This window comes from Hylobates moloch, unplaced genomic scaffold (genome assembly GCF_009828535.3).
Source record: "Hylobates moloch isolate HMO894 unplaced genomic scaffold, HMol_V3 SCAFFOLD_18, whole genome shotgun sequence".
Classification (NCBI taxonomy): domain Eukaryota; kingdom Metazoa; phylum Chordata; class Mammalia; order Primates; family Hylobatidae; genus Hylobates; species Hylobates moloch.
This window is the reverse complement of record NW_026652293.1, coordinates 80381642-80402168: the sequence shown is the minus strand read 5'-3', so window position 1 is coordinate 80402168 and position 20527 is coordinate 80381642. Positions and strand designations below refer to the sequence as shown.

At 44.2% G+C, this 20527-nt stretch overlaps 1 protein-coding gene and 1 long non-coding RNA gene across 5 annotated transcripts; one reads left to right on the top strand and one right to left on the bottom strand.

The window, feature by feature from the left end:
• The first annotated feature begins 1309 nt into the window (after positions 1-1309).
• Positions 1310-8168, top strand: LYPD8 (LY6/PLAUR domain containing 8). Of its 3 annotated transcripts, none has more exons than XM_058430785.1 (8): positions 1310-1353; positions 1487-1599; positions 5021-5089; positions 5297-5387; positions 5626-5736; positions 6229-6387; positions 7374-7505; positions 7978-8168. In XM_058430785.1, the coding sequence occupies exons 4-8, from the start codon at positions 5315-5317 to the stop codon at positions 8166-8168; spliced, it is 666 nt and encodes a 221-aa protein (XP_058286768.1). In that variant the 5' UTR covers positions 1310-1353; positions 1487-1599; positions 5021-5089; positions 5297-5314. The 3 variants fall into 3 exon arrangements, with proteins under 3 accessions (XP_058286768.1, XP_031992526.1, XP_058286767.1); XM_032136635.1 differs by having other exon boundaries at positions 5623-5736; XM_058430784.1 differs by lacking the exons at positions 1310-1353; positions 1487-1599 and adding an exon at positions 4818-4943 and having other exon boundaries at positions 5623-5736.
• An 8709-nt stretch (positions 8169-16877) lies between these two features.
• LOC131381855 (uncharacterized) lies at positions 16878-20468 on the bottom strand. Of its 2 annotated transcripts, none has more exons than XR_009210844.1 (2): positions 19476-20468; positions 16878-18489 (listed from the first exon to the last, which is right to left on the bottom strand). It is a non-coding gene; the product is annotated as an uncharacterized LOC131381855 (long non-coding RNA). The 2 variants fall into 2 exon arrangements; XR_009210845.1 differs by having other exon boundaries at positions 19975-20468.
• Positions 20469-20527: the final 59 nt, after the last annotated feature.

Genomic DNA, 20527 nt, shown 5'->3' with positions numbered 1-20527 from the left:
GCCTCCTGAGTAGCTGGGATTACAGGCATGCCACCATGCCCAGCTAATTTTTTGACAGCTGATTTCTATTAAAAGTCTAAAATCAATAAATGTCGCCCCTAAAGTTGAAGTCTATCATCACATAGTACTCCATGTTTGAAGAGTTACATAGAAAGCCTCAAATAATAGAAAATTGCCATCTTAGATCAAGAATAAGAATCATTCACCAACAAAAATTACCAAGCACCAACTAAGTATCAGCATCACATGTGTTAAAGATGCAAGCGTGAACACGCAGATGGAAATCTTACCCCATGCAGCTCACAGTGGGAAAAGCTACAAGATTTGCTTATATCAAAATTAATGGCATTTTAACCAGAAAAAAATCCCCCAAATTGAGCATTAAACGGTAGACGTTGAACCAATAACAATAAATATGACAAAATGGGCATCTTTACATAGAAGTTATAGTGTGTGTTTACATCCATGTTTTGTATACATGGTAAGTTCATATACATGAGTTGTATATATGTATGACTGTCATAAAATGCTAAGAAGAAAACGTTAAGATGTTAATATATGAATGGTCAAAGGGCTAGACAAGTAGTTCTTACAGAAGACTTGCAGTTGGTAAGTAAAAGTGAAACCGCTCCAGAGTGAGACTGCTTCCTGCCTTGGCCTGCCTGTGACCTGCTGATACTGCGGTTTCAGTTTACGAGAATTGGCCGTTGTTCAGACCTTCACGTGAAGCCTCCTGTGCTATGCCAGGGGTTATAACATAATAAAGGCTAGAATGGCAGGTTGGTGAGGACAGTGAAGGCAGGGCCAGGCATTCTGCAGGCCCCCAGGGCACTCCACTTGGGCCTTGCTCTTCTGCCTCTACACTCCCAGCTCCTGCGTCCTGCTCTCAGTACCCTTCACCCACCCAGAATCGCAGGATTCTTGCTAAAATTGGACAAGGCAGAACCACATGGAAGCCCCCAAATGAGGGCCTAGTTGAGAAGGGAGCCGAGACAGCCTGAAGTAGAGTTTGGTCCAGAAGACAGTCTTTGTCTGCTGGGAGAACAGGGAGTGTGCCACTCTCAGAACTGAGCCCAGGAGCTGGGCTGACGGGAGGGTGGTCATGGTGCCCCCCTGGGGAGTGCTTTTGTCTGGAACATGTTGTTTCTGGCTCCGAGAATGATCTCAGCTGCCCTGAGAGAGCGGGATACCCACAAGGAGATCTGTGGGATGGTTCTGAAGCTGGAAGGTGGGGGAGGTGATGAAGACAGTGAATACCCGTGTGCCCGATAAGTGTCTTGGACTCTCTTCTGTTTTTCTGCACGAATGGCGTCCCCAGGTGGGCCACTGGCAGCTTTGCCACAGTAACAACAGGTAAGCCCAGGTCTGTGCTCACTGGGCCGCAGACAGTTTGCTGAGGACCTGCTTGGGGAAGTAGGAAGTTGGCACGGAGGGGGGCGGTCCCAAATTTAGTATCTGTTCCACTCTCTTCTCCGTGTGACATGAGTGATGCAGACCCTGACTTTCTACCAGCAAAAACGGTTCCTTCTGCCCGACGATCCCTCCTCACTGACGCCAGCCTGCCCTTCAGGCTCCAGGCCGCACTGACAGCCAGCCCAGGTAGGCATCCAGCATCACTACGTTGCAGCGGGTAGTTGGATTTAACTAGCAAAATTTTAACCAAGGCTACACTGTAAGTTCGGCTTCCGGGCTTGAAATTCTGAAATTCCTCTGCCAGAAACTATCCTTATTTCTGGCCACCTCAGCTGGTCAGAGTTCATGAGTATTATCAGGAAGAAGGGGAGAGGTTTAATGGGCCAAGAAAAGAAAAGAATCATGAAATGTGCAGCCTCGGAGCATGCTTTTTGCATGGGCATGGGGACAGAGCACTGTTCTGGGAGGGAGATGCTGATTTTGCTGTTTTCAGAAGTGGGGTAGAAACCATGTCTGCCATGCGAATATGGCAGGCTGTGGACCCAAGAACCCCTTCTCTTAAAAAAGTCCAGTCACACAGGATTATCATTGTATTAAAATATGGTCATAAATTTCCCCTAACATGTGGAATACTGCCAGAGAGCAGGACCTGTCAGTGGGACTGATAAGGAAATAGTCTAGAGCAGCTGATGAAGGCAAAGAATATACTTCCAGGTATCTGCAGATGCCACGTCATAAGAAAACCTCAGTGATGACTCCTGGTGGGTAGATTTGCTGTGGTTTGTGGGCTCCATTTTTCATGGAAGGAAAGGCTACATTTCAGATAGAGGTTAGGAAAAATGAAGATGCTGTCCTTCTTTCTATACAACCATACAAAGGACTCTGTGGGGAGTCTCCGATCTGGGGGTCCAAGCCTCTGGGGGCTTCTGGACATCCAGTCAGCCTGTGAGACGTCTCCTCAGTTGAGATGGTGGAGGAAAAACACAGGATGTGCACTTGTCTTATATTGTTGCTCCCAGGTGTTCACTTCCACGTTGGCATAGGAGAGCATTTCAACAGGTTGACTGGCCCCACTGACCTTGTTCCACCAACCACAAACTCTCGCCTATTTTTGCTCACATGTTGCTAATACGGACCAGGGAAGTCCACTGCTATGTGCCTGCACTGCGGCAGGCGTGTCATACACATACCATCTCCTTTCCATCCTGAGAAGTAGGCATTGCCATCCTCCCTGCACATTCCTGAAACCAGGGCTCACACTAGTGGAACAGTGCGTCTGGGTTCACACAGTGCTCTGTGACAGAACTAGAGACAGGACTCACTCCAACGCCTATTCTCACTGTGCTCAGCCAGCCCCTCTCCATGCAAAACAATCTTTTCCCTCTTTTTAAAGAAAGCAAGAGACAACATTTTTGTCTGTTATCTTGAGGTTATGACGGAGGCTGAACAGGAGAAAGCTGGAACGAGGTTGCAGGTTGTTCCTGGTTGGGTATCATATATATTTGTCTCTGCCTGGGTTGGCTTAAGGTTATAGAAAATGAAGCCTGAATTTCAGAGTATAAAATGAATCTTTGCCATTTCCTGAAAACCTGCCTTCAAGAGGGAACAGCGGTGGGGCCGTGACCCCTCCTCAGTTGTCACACCATGATATTGCACGATTTTTGCAGGCTTTTCCTCCAACCCCTGGCAAGATGAGTTTCCAGGCAGGTGGAGTGGGACAGGCTGGTGGTGGGGAGATGGCTCATGAAATTCCACAAGGCAGGGAGTCTGGGATCCCTTCCTAGGTTGGGGAAGTCCGTACATCTTCTTTGAAAGGATAATTGATGACAGAATGTTTAGAACGAATGCCCGAATCTGTCTAGCAAGTCCTGGCTCTGTCATTTTGTGGGGCCTGAGCAGAGTTCTGTCTGGAATGGAAGCTGGCATTTCCCACCCATTTTGAAGGGCATCTTCTACCCTAACCGTGTCTGAGGGGTTAGTGGGTCCTCTGGCCTTCTCTGAGTGCATGTTTCTGTCTCCTCTGCAATTCTTTATCGGCTTCGTTCAATAAACAAGAACCTGCTATATTTGCTGCCGCACTTCTCGGCATCGTGCTCTGCCTTTGCAGAGATTCCAGCGAGGCCTTGCTGACCTCTACACCCGTCCTGGGCCTGTCCCTCTCCTGCTCCTCCATGCCTTGGCCTCTGAGGCACCTGGACAGCCCTGTTGCTTCTCTCCTGCAGGCCTGACACCTTCTTCTTCAACACTCAGCCGAAGGAGACCCCAGGAGGCTCCTTCCTGCCCACTGTAGAGAATAACCACAACATCCTGAACTTTCAGACTGTGCAATCAGGATTTCAGTGCCTCGCAGGAGGGTTTATTGCCTTTTATGGCTAGATATGTCAACTTGTCCATAGATACCAATGAAGAATGACATATGTTGTAATAAGAAATTCTCAAAGTTTGCATATAAAGGTGTTTATCTTATCTCCCTTGTCTCCCATGTCAAACAAGTAGCCGGGGATAGAGCTTATGCCCTAACAATAGATCAGCAAGAAAATAAAGACAGAGGGAGAAGGAAAATGGGGTAAAGGGAGATTCCCAGTTCCTCATCTGGAGAAATATAAGCAGATCATAAGAGTTGATTCTGGGAGGAGAAAGGAAGGGATGGATCTCATGAGAAGGAGATCTGGGAATTAGCATTGAGGAACAGCTGGACAATGATACCGGCTACAGGCCAGCGACACCGTCTCTGTAGTCCCCGCAGAACCCAGGGAGGGAGACTTGGGACTCTTCTTTACAGCTCACAAAACAGAGGCCCAGAGGTGTTGTGAAGTACCCACTCCACCCCCTGCCATGAGGACCACTGTCTCCTAGGTCATGTTCTTTCTTTCACAAGTGGGCTTCCCACTAACATCTCCACTGCCCCTTGAATGGTGACAAGCCGGCTTCAAAAAGATGAACGTAGCAACATACAAGAAGAACAGCAGGAAGCAATTACAGAAATCATGGTTTGGCATAAAACACAACTCTGAACTTCCTGGTGGCCAAAAACTCTTTTATCTGAGAGTTCATACTTCATATTATTCAAAAAAGGAAGCAAGCTGTTTCTTGGAAAGAGAGGCAGTCTCCCCCCTCTGACACTTAATTCTAGGAGAGATTTATTATTTGCAGTCTTCCACAGCAATGTCTAGTTCAGTCAACGATATCTCCGCTACAACTGCCTCGCATTTTGTGTCTGTTTCTGGAGCTGGATGCTTGATAAATGCCTATGCGAGACCCAGCATTAAAATTGTTGTTGAAGGACATGTGACTGGGTGGTTCTGAATTACAAGCTGTTCTTAATTCTTTTTCTTTTCCAACTTATTTGCTAAACTCACAAGAATCTTTTTCCCCAGAGAGTTTTCTACTGGGAGATCAGAGAGTCAGGAACAGTTGTTCTCACAGTGTCTTCCTAGACCAGTGCCATTTACTGCACTTGGCTTTGTGTCAAGATGGTATTGATCTGCAGTGCTTAATTATTAGGCCACTTGAATTGGAGTGCTATAAAAGTAAGTGAAAGAAAGGGATAGGGAGAGATCGCATCTTCAGGATTTTCCTCCTTTTCTAAGTCGCCTTTCCTCTCTAGGTGAGAAGAGTTGCCTTCCTGTCCATCTCAGAGGCAGTCCCTTCACAAGAAGATCTGAAATACCTGAAGGTGAGCATTTCCAGTGTGGGTGGTAATACCCACGTCAGGGTGGCTGCCTCTTTGTGGGAAGGCGACTTCAAAACTGAGAAATTTGTGTCCTTAGCTAATGGGGTGCTTGCTTTGAGAGGCAACAGCTCAGCTCTTTCCAGCACATGCTATAGTAGGAACCTGGGCCTACATCCCTGACTCCTTCATTCTCACTTGGGTCTTCTGCAGTGTATCAAAGGAGCCATCATGTCCGTGTCCTCCAGCCTAAAGAGTCTCGTCACCATCTGCATCCTCGCTGCTTTTGTTTCCAGCACTGTGGGTAAGAATGAACAAATGCCCCTTTCTCCCAAAGATCTGAAGGGTGAAGACAGCAATAAAGTCCCTTAGGGAGCAACTGTGGGCCGTGTGGGCCTCCAGGGACCCATCCAGCCCCGCAGGGACCAGGTTTCGTGGGACTTTGATTCCCAGGGATCTCTGGCTATTGGAAACATCAACTATGACTTGACAGTTTTCATTCTTGAATTATTTTTTGAACAATATTTATTTCCTTTTAGTAGAGAGTTACAAATGTGCACAATGTGAACCTGAAGAGTGTAACAATGGCATTGAGAAAACCTGTGATACCTCTCTCGGCTGCTTCAGTGAAAAGAAAGAACTTAATAAGACAGGTAGGCCCCAGCCACCCTGCCCGAGCTGCCAGATGCTCAGGGCAGACACAGGAGGTGCTTAGTGTGAGGGGTTACTTTGTTCAGAAACTTGATGTATCTCCTCATTCCTTTATGCATCGTCTCTTTTATCCTTTCTTCCTAAAATAATGTCCTGCCAGGATGGGGCCAGGAGAGTACGGGGGCAGGAGGTGGCAGGGATGGGGCACTGTGTGAACACAGGGTGTCCAGGGGAAGGTCTAGGTGGTCCTGGCTCCTACACCAATCTCGTGGGGACCATTGAGGCCTGACACTCCCTTTTTAGCAAATTCTAACATACTGTCCCTCCATTGGTTTATTCTATGAAATGGACCAATGCAAAAGCAGTCTTTCGGAGAAGAGGAAAGACTAAAGATGACACATGGAGTGTGAACCTGCAGTCCTTTAATACTGGCTGCCCATGGGGCATCACTGCCTCTGGCAGACAGAAAATTCTTGGGGTTTGGTTCTGTGCAGGGCAGCAGCAGCAACCGAACCAGCGTATCCTGAAGAAAGGCTGTTCTTTAGGCAAGTGTGATCCAAAGGCCTTCTCAGCCACACTGGGGAATGGGTACACATTTGGGTATGGCTATCGATGCTGCCAAACTGAAAATTGCAACAAAGCGGACTTCCAAGGTGAGGACCAGCTCAGCTCTGTGCTCTCCCTCCCTTCCTGCTCCTACTCCTAGCCCATTGATTTTAGCCTCTGCCTTCTAAGAACCGGTCCACAACCCATCTTTCTGCTTCTGAGATACCCACTGACGTTGCTTTGTCCTTCTTCCTGTGGAGCGTCATGGATAGATGCCAGTCCCTCCCCTGCATGGGAAACTGGGTGACAATGGGTGGCCGTGCTTCCTGTGGAGGTCACGGATAGACGCCAGTCCCTCTCTGCATGGGAAACTGAGATAGACACACGTCTGGCCTCTGCATGGGAGACTGAGTGACACAGCACGGATAGACACCAGTCACTCCCCTGCATGGGAGACTGAGTGACAGTGGGGGACACTGAGTGACAGTGGGGGAGACGGAGTGACAGTGGGGGAGACTCAGTGACAGTGGGAGAGACTGAGTGACAGTGGGGGAGACTGAGTGACAGTGGGAGACTGAGTGACAGTGGGGGAGACTGGGTGACAGTGGGGGAGACGTGGGGGAGACTGGGTGACAGTGGGGGAGACTGGGTGACAGTGGGTGGCAGGGATTGGTTCGGGGATTTTCTCTAAATGTGAGTCGGTCGATTTAAATAATTTTCTCTTCGATTCCCACTGAAAGACTTGTCCCTCCTCATCATTTAATTCCTCAGTCCTTCAGTCGTATCTTTTTAGACCACAGATTATCTTCTCTACCATTATTTAAATACTTGTCTCCAGTCAGGGCAGAGAGGGGGTGATTCATGAAAAGGGAAAATAACACTGAATTCCTAATACATGTTTTTTATTACTTTACATGGAAACAAGTAATACCTACAATCCTCTTCCCTCCCCCCATGCCATCCTGGTTGTAATTTGTGTGTGTGTGTGTGTGTGTGTGTGTGTAGAAATCCTAGAATAACCATGATATTGGGGATAAATAATGAACTCTTATCTGCCTATTCCTTAAGATACATTTTTTCTGTCTTCATTCAGTGGCTCGGAAGTCCTCAGATCCCAATGGCATTACCTGTCCTGCCTGCTACAGTGACCAGGGTTCAACCTGCCAACCAACCAACCTCACCTGTAGAGGGGAAGAGACAAAGTGTCTTGTGTTTGTAGGCACAGGTATCGATACTTACCCAAGCATTTGGTGATCATTTTCCTAAAGGGTGTAGTATATTAGCCAATTATTGCTGGATAACTAGTTACCCCAAAATTTAGAGCTGAAAACAACAAAGGGTTATTTTACAGTTTTTGTGTGTCAGGAATCTGGATGTGGCATAGCTGGATGGTTCTGGCCCAGGGTCCTCCATGAGGTGGAAGTTAAGGTGTTGGCAGGGGCGGTGGTCATTTGGATGAAGGGTCTGCTTTCAAGCTGGTTCACATGGTTGTTGGCAGGCCTCCGTTCTTCTCCTATGAGCCTCAGAGAGAGAGAGAGACAGACAGACAGACAGACAGACAGACAGACAGGGATTCTGGGGCACTCTGCACACCCTTTTCTTCCACAGAGGATGCAGATAGGTTGACCTGAGGTTGTGGGTGAGGAGGGGAGACAAGATGAGAGACAAGACTAACCCCTGGATCTTTCTCTTTGCAGCTAGTGGTGTCCTACCAGTATTTGGTATGGGTTGTGCAACTGAAACTGCTTGCAACTTAAAGGATATGGAAGTGATAGATAATGTAAAAATCCATACCGGCTGTGCAGGCAGCAGTAGTGGAAGCCCCCACCTGACGTCCATCATCCCATCAATTCTGACTGCTCTCTTTCTGCTGAAAGTCTTGCTTTGATCTCTGAGGCACTTCCAAGCCCATCTACGAACATTTCCAAGCACTTCTATAAACCTGAAAAAGTTGGAGACCTTGAATGTCTCTTTCCCCCAACACTGCCTACCCACAACATCAGAGAATTAAAGAGCTGATATGTCCAGAAGTATGTGTGTGATTACTTGTTTGTACTTGAGGTTAAAAAAATCCTATTCATTCTTCTAATGGCTTCTTTCTTCAACCCAAGTAGCACACTGAAGTCTAAATGGCATCTATAAGAATCCCTGTGCTTTATAGCAGCATGATTTATAGTCCTTTGGGTATATATCCAGTAATGGGATGGCTGGGTCAAATGGTATTTCTAGTTCTAGATCCCTGAGGAATCGCCACACTGACTTCCACAATGGTTGAACTAGTTTACAGTCCCACCAACAGTGTAAAAGTGTTCCTATTTCTCCACATCCTCTCCAGCACCTGTTGTTTCCTGATATTTAGGTGCAGGAAATCAACATGGCACATGGATACATATGTAACAAACCTGCACATTGTGCACATGTACCCTAAAACCTAAAGTATAATAAAAAAATGCAGATACCCCCCAAAAAAACAACAACAAAAGAATGCCTAGAGATTAGAGATTCACCTGCTGGTTTTGAAGAAGCAGCTGGCCACCAACAAGAAAAAAAAAAAAAAAAAAAGAATCCCTGTGCTGCCATCTTTGTGTGAATCAAACTATATCCTCAGCCACACATCCTGGAATGCACCTGTTTCTTGATATTCTCAATTCCCACCTTTGAACCTTAACTGCCCATTGCCAGGGAAAAGTATTTTGAATGAACAAATCACATTTGTGGGAGGGTCCTTTCCCACAGATTGTAAAATCACAGGTGCAACGGACTCTCCTGACCTCAGGTCCCTGTGTGTGAAATTCTTGCCATACACTCTGGATACCTCTGCTTTCAAGGATGGATGGGTATCAGGATAAAGGATGCAGGCAGAGGTGGTCTGTGAAGGTAGTTTTAAATGCTAAGTTTTAAGACGGAGGTGCATGCATGGAGAGCCAAGAGGGCTGTGTCCTCACATGGCAGGGTTTGGAACCGCGGCAGCCACAGCAACATTTCATAAATGCCTGTGAACATGCAGAGAGTCCAAGAGAGGAAAAGCTTTTACAGGATTCAAACTTGCATGATGTTCTTGTGGTGCCGATCCCACAACTAAGTAACCCTGTGGTAGGCTCAAATTGCCCCCTTGATTCTCCAAATTCCTGGCACACGGCTAGACCACATCTCGCAGCAATTTTCGAGCTATATGTGGGCCAAAGTGAGTACCCTTCTCCAGTATCCTGGAATGGAACCCTTTCAGACATGACCCTTTATGCTCTCTCTGCATGTTGACTGAGTGGGACGCACTTTGTGTCTGAGGAGGGCTAAGACCCAGTATAGGGAAGACTGGTCCTTAAGTTGCTACTTAGAGGAGATCCACGTAAAGTAACGTCCCAGCCGTGAATGCCATTATGTGGGTAATGAAGAAACACTTCTGTGTTAAGTCTCTGGAATATGAGGGCTTAGGGTGCACCTGTTAGCCTGTCCTGACTAATCCATCTTAATTGCAATGAGAGGAGTGCAGACTACAAGCTAGAGACCAGCCAAAAGGGTTTTCTTGCCAGTTACCATCTAAGAAGCACAGTCTCAAGTAACTCCCTGAAACCCATGAGTTATTCCTTCCCTGTGCCTGAATGTGAAGATTTCTGCTTTCTTAAACTGGTCAGGGAGTTCAGAACAAACCCAGTTCGCTTGGGCTCTGAGCTAGATCAAAGGGGAACACTTATTTTAGCCTCCGTCGTCAAGGTCGCATGACCACCCCCGCTGGGAAGTGTTTTGACTGCTTTTGCTGATTTTTCCAGAACAGAAATTACAGATTCATGGTGACATCTAAATTCCAACCGTCTTAGCTCATTTGGGGGAGTGAGGCTGTTCTTCTTTAATGGAAATGTTAGAAAGCAAGGAACGTGCATTTCGGACACAGAGCTTTCAAGTATTTGCATATTGTTTTCAGCTGTTGCATGTCCAGAGTTGATCCGGGAGGTGATATATGGGTCTTTGCAGTGCTCTGCCTATCAGTGAGTAAGAATTAATTTCTTCTGTTTCTCACGAGAAGAAAGTGGAATTTCCTAACATTTGTTGAGGGTTTACTACATACCTGCCTCTGGTCTAAGTGCATTACATGTATTAACTCAGTTGATCCTCACAAAAGCCCCATAATGCAAGTACTGTACTATTTTATTCTCATTTTATAGATGAGGAAACTGAGGCACAAAGAGGTTACTAACTTGTCCATCTAGTAAATAGTGGAGTTGAGATTTGAATCCAATCTCTCTGGAGGTGAAATAATCAAGCTGCCTGGTTTATTCCTTGTAGAAATTGAGACTTTGGTAGCAATTCTTTGTTCATTTTTTAAATAACCTGTATCAGTTTTCAATTGCTGCCAAAACAAATTACCACAAAAGTAGTGGCTTAGAAAGCAATTTCATTCCTTGTTCCGGAGGCTTGAGTCTGAAAAGAATTGCACTGAGCTGACGGGAACAGGGCTGCTTTCTCCGGAGACTCTGAGAGGAAAATCCATTTCCTTGTCTTTTTCAGCTTCTAGTGGCCACCGCACTGCTTGGCTTGTACCTCCCTCCTCCATCTTCAAAGTACATCACTCCACTCTCTGCTTCCAATATCACATGACCCTAACTCCTCCTTCGTCTCTCTTATGAGAACTCTTGTGATTACACTGGGCCCACCCAGATCATCTGGGATAATTTTCCCATCTCAAGGTCCTTAATCCATCTGCAAAGTCTCTTTTTCGTTAGCGTGACAGTGCCAGTAGTCCTCATTTATAGATATCTTTTGTTGACAAAAAAAATATTTGAAGAGATTTTATTCTGAGTCAAATGTGAGGACCATGACTCATGATGCAACTTCAGGGGGTCCTGAGAACACGTGCCCAAGGTGTGTGGGTTACAGCTTCATTTTACATATTTTAAGGAGACCTAAGACATCAATCAATACATGTGATGTATACATTGGTTTGGTCCTAAATGGTGTGACTATTGGAACTGTTACGCTAAGGAAAATATTACAAAGCTGAGTTATACAATGGCTGAAGGGGAGGGTCACTGTACCAGGAAACTAATTTATGGCTGTGGCTGTCTTTGAGAGGGAATTAGCACACACAAAGCACGTTAGATCATCAACAGAACAAACCTTTGAGAGAGATTTATTATAGGAATTTTTTATATAGAACTCTGAACATTATGGATGATGTCCTACCAGATTTTTTTTTTTTTAAAAGACAGGGTCTCACTCTGTTGCTTAGGCTGGAGTGCAGTGGTACAATCACAGCTCACTGTAAACTCAAATTCCTGGGCTCAAATGATCCTCCTGTCTCAGTCTCCCAAGTAGCTAGGATTTCAGGCACATGCCATGATGCCTAACTAATTTCTTCATTTTTTTTTTTTTGGTAGAGACAGGGTGTCTCTATGTTGCCCAGGCTGGTCTCAAACTCCTGGCCTCAAGTGATCCTCCTGCCTCAGCCTCCCAAAGCATTGGGATAACAGGTGTGAGCCACACTGTGCTTGGCCCTACAAGAAATTTGACAAAAATGCAGAACCAATCTTCTGTCGCCTCCTGCAGAAAAGAGTATGAAATATAATGTAGACCATTGCTCCAGGTAGCTGAACATAATGCAGCGTGCTTGAGGGGCTTAAATTGATGAAGGGAGGAACGATTTTCCCTGTCGTAATCTCAGGTAGAGGCTGTTCTTCACTTTCCACACGCAGGCTGGTGACCGCAGCTCATTTCTGGCTCCTCATTGCTCTGGCTCTTGGATATATATGTATAAATCATAGGTTCATACTAGTATTTCTGATTTCAGTTCCACCTCAAAAGGTCCATAATCATTTTTCCACTTTCCTGTTATAATTATAATATAATTCTGATAAATACAACACAATACACAACATTGACACAAACAAACAAGAATTTCTTCTATTTAAAGGCTGAATTACATTTCACTGTGGATATATGCCTTGTATCTGTGCATCCACTGATGGATACTTAGGTTGATTCCATAACTTGGCTGTTGTGAATAATGTTGCAGTGAACATAGGAGTGCAGATATCTCTTTGACATACTCATTTAAATTGGACATATCCTTAGTAATGGAATTCCTGAATCACATGGGGTTCACACTATTAATGCCTACATCAAAAAGTCTGAAAGAGCACAAATAGGCAATCTAAGGTCACACCTCAAAGAACTAGAGAAACAAGAACAAACCAAACCCAAACCCAGCAGAAGAAAAGAAATAACAAATATCAGCGCAGAACTAAATGAAATTGAAACAAAAAGTACAAAAGCTACATGAAACAATAAGCTGGTTCTTTGAAAAAATAGGTAAAATTGATAGACTGTTAGCAAGATTAGTGACGAAAAGAGAGAAGAGCCAAATAAGCTCAATTAAAAATGAAACAGGTGATATTACAACTGATACCACAGAGATACAAATGATTATTCAGGGCTACTATGAACACCTTTATGTGTATAAAGTAGAAAACCTACAGGAGATGGATAAATTTCTGGAAATATACAATGCTCCTAGATTAAACCAGGAAGAAATAGAAACTGTGAGGAGACCAGTAACAAGCAGCAAGATTGGAATGGTAATTAAAAAATGCCAACAAAACTAGTCTGGGACCAGATGGATCCACAGCTGAATTAATTGGCATCAATCCTACTGACACTATTCCACAAGACAGAGAGGAAAATCTTCCTGATCATTCTATGAAGCCAGTATCACCCTAATACCAAACCCAGGAAAGGTCATAACCAAAAAAAAAGAAAACTACAGACCAATATCCCTGATGAACATACATGCAAAAATTCTCACCAAAATACTAGCTAACAGAATTCAACAGCATATCAAAAAGATAAGTCAACATGATAAAGTGGGTTTCATAACAGGGACGCAGGGATGGTTTAACATATATGAGTCAATGCATGTGATACATCACATAAACAAAATTAAAAGCAAAAGTCACATGACTATCTCAATAGATTCAGAAAAAGCATTTGACAAAATCCATCATCCCTTTATGATTAAAACCGTCAGCAAAATCAGCATACAAGGGACATACTGTAAGGTAATAAAAGCTACCTATGACAAACCCACAGCCCACATTATACTGAACAGGCAAAAGGAAAAGTTGAAAGCATTCCCCCTGAGAACTGGAACAAGACAAGGACGCCCATTTTTGCCACTTCTATTCAATAGAGTTCTGGAAGTCCTAGCCAGAGCAATCAGACAAGAGAAAGAAATAAAGGATATCCAAATCAGTAAAGAGGAAGTTACATTGTCACTATTTGTTGATGATATGATCATATACCTAGAAAACCCTAAAGACTCATCCAAAAAGCTCCTAGAACTGGTAAACACATTCAGCAAAGTTTCAGGACACAAAATTAATGTACACAAATCAGTAGCTCTGGTATACAGCAATAGCTACCAAGCTGAGATTCAAATCAAGAACTTAACCCAACTTACGATAGCTGCAAAATAAAATAAAATACTTAGGAATACCTAACCAAGGAGGTGAAAGACCTCCACAAGGAAAACTACAAAATACTGCTGAAAGAGATCATAAATGACACAGACAAATTGAAACACATCCCATGCTCATGGGTGGGTAGAATCAATAGGGTGAAAATGACCATATTGCCAAAAGCGATGGACAAATTCAATGCAATTTCCATGAAAATACTACGATCATTCTTCACAGAACTAGATAAAACAATCCTAAAATTCATATGGAACCAAAAAAGAGCCCACATAGCCAAAGCAAGACTAAGAAAAAAGAACAAATCCACAGTCATCACATTACCCGACTTCAAACTATACTATAAGGTTATAGTCACCAAAATAGCATGGTAGTGGTATAAAAAATATGTGTATAGACCAATGGAACAGGATAGGGAACCCAGAAATAAAACCAAATATACAGCCAACTGATCTTCAACAAAGCAAATAAAAACATAAAAGTGGGGAAAGGACACCCTGTTCGACAAATGATCTGGGAAACTTGCTTGGTCTATGTCCATTTCTACTGCACAGGAGCCCAAGAACCTGTGGTTAGTAATACTTCCACATTTTGGCCTGAATGAATCGGGTACTCTCTGTTTAGCTGATAGGTGACTAGTTTCCTTTATTATTTTCACAGTTTTACATCTTATGTATCAGTATGGTTTGTCTCTGTGTTCCCACCTAAATCTCATGTTGAATTGTAATTCCCAGTGTTCAGGGAGGGAGCTGGTAGGAGGTGATTGGATCATGCGGTGGATTCCCCCTTGCTGTGCTCATGATTCTCAGTGAGTTCTCATGAGATCTAGTTGCTTAAAAGTGTGAAGCACTTCCCCTTTCGCTCTGTCTCCTGCTCAGCCTTGTAAAGATTGTACCTGCTTCCCTCCACCTTCCCCCATGATTGTATGCTTCCCGGGGCCTCCCCAGCCATGCTTTCTGTAAAGCCTAAGCAACTATCAGTCATTTAAACCTCTTTTCTCCATAAATTACCCAGGCCCAGGTATGTCTTTATAGCGGCATGAGAACAGACTAATACGGTATCTATCTGTAAACAAGAGTTTACTTTTGCCTATTTTTGAACTTTAAAAATGAAGTTACTTTGAATATATTATTTTGACTTTTTTGCTAAATATAATTTTTGTGATATTCAACTCATCTTGTATAGTTTGCTGATTTTCCTTAGCACATGGAATGTCATTGAATGAATATCTTGATATATTTATTCTATAGTTATTAGGTACGTATGTTATTTTCGGCTTGGGGCTATTATAAATGCTTTTGCTATTGACATTTATGTTCTTATGTTTTCATATATAAATGCAGAAAATATAGTGCATATACCTATGGGTAGAATTGATGGGTATGTATTTTTCTGACTTATAGTGAGGTTGAGTAACTTTTCTTTATCAGCCATTTAGAGTTTCTCTTTTGTAAAGTACCTATTCAAGTATTTTTCCCATTTGCCATCAAATTTTGGCCTTTTATTATAGACACGTAAGAATTTTTTTATACACGTGCTGGATATTTTGTTTTCAGTTTTGTTACACATCTGCTAGTTTGTGACCTATCCAAGTGTTTAAATTTTATTTGTAAATTGAACTACCAATATTTTACTTTATATTAGTTCTTTTTGTCTTAACTAATCTGTTCATAAGCTGAAGTTGAGAAAATATTATCCTATCTTATCTTCTAAAAGCTCAGTTTTTTTTTTCTTTCTTCACCTTTTAGTTTTTAACTCACCTAAAACATATTTGTGATATGTGACCTTGGGCAAATTTTCCATTCTCCATATGAACAAACAATTTTCCCAATACAACCTGATAAATTTATTTTTCCCGGATCTGCAGTGACATCTCTGTCTCCTTTATAGTCACATTCCACAAAAGCTTTGCCTGTTCTTGGTCTCCCCAATTCCTCCACTGTCCTCTCTATTCAGGATATTCACCTCTCATTTCAATGATCTTTATGTATCTTTATGGATAAATCAAATCCTTCAGGCCTTATTGTGCTAGGGCCATCAGCACAGTTTTTGTTTGTCTGTTTTTTTTCCTTGTTTTGATATAATTGTTTATTCCCTCGATTGAAGACGTGTGTGTTTTGTTTTGTTGCATTTTCATCTGTCTTCAAGTACACCGTACTGACGGCTTTTCCTAACTCCCTGTTTTGCTTTTCCTTTTAATTTTTTTTTCACCTCGTGTCATTTCTCCAGGCTCACTTCTTAATATTGGAGGGCTCCCAGCTCAGTTACTGGTCCTGTTCCTTTTTTTTCTGTACCTTTTCTCTGTTAAGCTCATTGGGGTTCTTAGCTATAAACGTGTATTATGTAACATCTATGTATTAATGACGTCAGTTCAAAACAAACTTGGCGTTCACCAAACTGATCTGCGCCTCTTTCTTCCCACCCTAAACTTCCTGCAGCTGCGTCTTCCTGAGGCCCACTGGTAGGAGGTCCACAATTTCAGTTGCTCAATCCAAGCCCTTAGAGTTGCCCCTGGTGCTTCTCTTTCCCTTGAAACCGATATCCAACTAGTAAAGGAATCCTGTGGGCTCTACCTTCAGAAGACACCCAGGTTCCAACCATTTCTACAATATGTTCCTGCTCTACTTAAATCCTCTAAGGGTTATTTCTAAAGCAGCAGTTGAAGAAACATCAGATCATGCCATTTGGTGATTAAAACCCCACTCTAGCTCACCGTTTATTGGAGTAAAATCTAAAATTCTTACAGTAAGCTCTACGGGGCCCTTTTACATGCCCCTCTGCCCCATTACCTCTTAGATGTCTGCTCGTGCCACTGTTTCCCTCACTGCTCCAGCCATCCTGGCCTTCTTGTCATTCTTTGAATAAGCCACGTACACTCTCACCTCAGGCCTGTCCTACCAGGTTTTTTTTTTTTTTTCTCCACTTGGGATCCCTCCCACCCCAACACTCTCTTCAGGGCTAAATTCTTTATCTCCTCAAGACCGCTCAAATGTTATAATTCCCAGAGATCTATGCTATCGATGACATCGTAAAAAGCAACAAATATTACCACAGCTTCAGCCATTCTTTCTCTCCCTTCATCTACTCTACTTTTTCCCTTTCTCTATACCATTTGACATTGACAGACTATATAGTTAACTTCTTTCTTCTGTTTATTATTGTCACTGCCTCTGGGCTACGTGGGCAGCTTCATAAGGACAGGCACCTATTTTGCAAACAAATATATCCCAAGGGTCTTCATAGTTCAATAGATGTCTGTACATAGTATAAATTCAGCAAATATTTGTCAGATGAAATAAGGCTTCATAAAACTTCTGTAGATGCATGGACCTATTTCTGAACTCTTTATTCTTTCTTTTTTGGCTTGTTTTGTGATGTGTGAATTTTACACTGTTTAACAGTTTAAATTGAAAGTAAATCTGAATTTCTGGTATGACAATTTATCTGCATTGTTCTTATTTAACATTATCTTGGCTGCTATTCTTGGCTCTTTGATCATCTTTTTAAGAATCAGCTTGCCAGACTGTATTCATACCCTCCAGCTATCTAGCTATCTGTCTATCTTGGGAGAGAGAGAACATTGAATCTGTATCTCTGTTTCTAACTGTAGTTCTGGCTCTAAGTATCTGTCTTCATTAATCTCTGAATCTATTTCTATTTCTTCAGTATCTCAAACTATCAGTTCCTTTTTAAACTCCCTTTATTATTACGTTAAAGTATTTCAAGGTAAATAGCCAATGTTTTGTCATTCTAGCCCTAAACATATTCCTACCCATCCATAAAAAGTGAGAACAGTGCACCAGCCTGCTCTCACTGAGTCCTTCATAGGACTCACATACAACACCCCAGAATCTCAGTGACTCACACAACACATGTATATGTCTCAACTTATCGAAGATAGCATTCAAAAGAATTTCAAAATTATGTTTGAATTCAAAAGAATTAAAATCATGAACTCAGAAAATTGTACAACAGTGTTCATAGCTCCATTATTTACGATAGCCAAAAGGTTGTGTCCATCAACAGACAAATAAATAAGCAAAATGTGATATATACAAGCAATGTGATACTATTCTGCCTTCAAAAGGAATTAAACTCTGATATTTTCTGCCACATGGATGAACCCTGAAAATGTTATGTGAAGTGAAATAAGTATAAGGGCAAATATTGTATGATCCACTCATATGAGGTACCCTGTTGGAGGCCAAAAGAGTGAGGGTCGTGATGAGCTCAGTACCCCACGGGAGGCTGGGTGAGTTAGCAGCAAAACTGCTTCTCATAAATGCAGAATGTTCGCAAACTGACAAACTGCGTTTGCCACGCAGAGGTTACGCTGAGGGCAGTCACGCCCCAGGCACAAGTGTTTCTTGTTATTAGGTGCGTCTGAAAGTCTGATAGCAACGATGTGAACCTGTAATCAATCAAGTAGCTGACCAATCGTGACGTCCTCGTCCCTGCTCTTTCTACCCAATAAATACGGAGGCCCGAGAAGCTCGCGCGGCTGCACTTGCTCACTCCAAGCTGGGATCTCTCTCCTTCTTCTTCCCCAAGCTCAGCCTTTCCTTAAAAAGTTTTCTTTTATCTTTCGTTACTGTTTCTACGTTCATTTTTTCGTTCAGTTCTGTGATGACGGTCTCAGGGGGTAACAGTAACTGCTGTAGTGATGGTCTCAAGTAGTAATTGTACAAGTCTCCCAAGTGGGGCCTGAACAGGGACGTCCAGGGACGAGCAGGGACCTGAAGAAGCCTGGAGGGATGAATAAGTAGGGATAGAGATGAAGACAGAATATAGGTAGGAAAAGACAGGAACTTGCAGGAACTAACAGGGACCGTGGGGACAGGGATAAAGACTAGCAGAGACCTGCAGGGTCCTATAGGGGCTTGAATGAGGAAGATTTGCTGGAACAGAAAAAACAAATTAGCCAGAGGAAGGAGAAACCCCGTTACGAGTCCGCCAGCAGCAGCATAAGGCTAGTGCCCTAAAAAGTCCTGGTCAGTGTCCCAGAGGCTTGAAAAATGGGAAGTCTTTGAATCGGGGTAACGGGGAAGAATTTGGCTTTTTCCTTTCGTTTGGGGTTTGGTACACACCATCTTCTATCTCCGAGCCTGAGATAAGTTTTTGCCCCACTTACAGCACCTATCAAAAGCAGTAGATGAGGGAGAATGAAAACTGGCTCGCACCAGCTTTTGTGGCTACAGAAAAGCTCACTTTGGTTTATGGGAATACAAACGTGGACTGAGAACGTGCAGTGGCACCTGTGAGGTGTGCAGAAAGCTTAGGAGGTTTTCTTAGAGCTTTTCAAGATGTGGGAACTGAGCTTCGTTGCTTTACACTGTTGCCTCAGGCAACGGCTAATCTTGGTAGTTGACGGATCTAAAAGCCCCAGGGTTGAGCCCTAGAGCAGGAAAGTTGTAAGTGTAGAAAATCGGACGTTTCAAAAGAGAATGGGCCGTCAGACCTCTGGGCAGAAGGGATCTTACTTCTCTCAACAGAAAAAGCGCCAGGACTGTGCCCTCGTTGCAATAAGGGAAATCACTGGGCTAATCAATGCCACCCAATTTCATCAAAGCGGCACCCCCTGTCGGGAAACGAGACGCGGGCCTGGACCTGGGCACCTCCAACAAGGGGGCACCTCCAACAAGGGGGCACCTCCAACAAGGGGGCACCCCCGGTCCAGGCCACAACTCCGTCTCGGGGGGTTTCCGGAGGTGCCTTGAGTCCCCCTCAAACACCTGGAAGCACAGGATTCGATCTCCCAAATGAACGGGCTACGTTAGAGAAACTTGATTGACACTGGCATTCGGGGACTTTGCCGACAGGGTAGATGGGATCAATTTTAGGTAAAAGTCGCCTTCACTTGCGGGGCGTTACTCAAGTCCCGGGAATTCTTGCTTCGGATTATGGAGAAGTTCAGGTGGTGGTAACGTCACAAGATCTCTGGGTTTCGAACCAGGAGAATATATTTAGCAACTGTTGCTCATTCCCTGTAAATTGTAACCTTCTGTAGGTGAGAAGCCAGGAGGTCAGGGCTTTGGAAGCACCAGTAGGAGAAAGATCTGTCACAACCCTTAGCCCCTAACAGACCCGCCTGTGTCAGTGCAGACAGGAGGCTGAGGGGCTGCTTTTTTGCTGTTCTGTTGCCCGAGAGGGATAAGCCTCGATTTGTTTCGTTTTCTGTGCCTTCTGTTGACCAGAAAGAGCTTATCTTTCGCGGTGGATAGAAAGTCTTACCCCGCAGCCCTTAGGCAGAGGCAGAAGCTGAGCTGCAGCTTGTGGAGCGGAGGCTGCAGCCGCAGAAGCCTTTGCTTTCGTGGTTCCTAACGTGGGGACGAGGACATGCCCGTCTCTACGGGAGGTGAACAGACGTGGGTGCCCTCGGGGCCGAGGACCCGCCGGAGTCCCGCTGACATCACCCCCATCTCATAGGGACAGATCTCAATTCAGAAACAGAAAGTTGGAGGCCGCGTGAGGGTCGCGATCAGCTGGGTTCACGGGAGGCGGGACGAGCAGGCGGCAAAGCTGCTTCTCACAAACGCAGGACGTTGGGAAACTGACAGATGCGTTTGCGCGCGGAGGTTGTGCTGAGGGCGCCACGCGCAGGCACAAGTGTCATCAGCTGCGTCGGAAAGTCTCATCCAACGACGTGCACCTGTCATCATCGCGCAGCTGATGCATCGGGTCCTCCCTGCTCTTCCCACTGGATAAATGCGGAGGGCGGAGGAGCTCGGCGGCTGCCCTTGCTCACTGGGAGCTGGGAGCGCTTCTTCCCGAGCTCGGCCTGGCC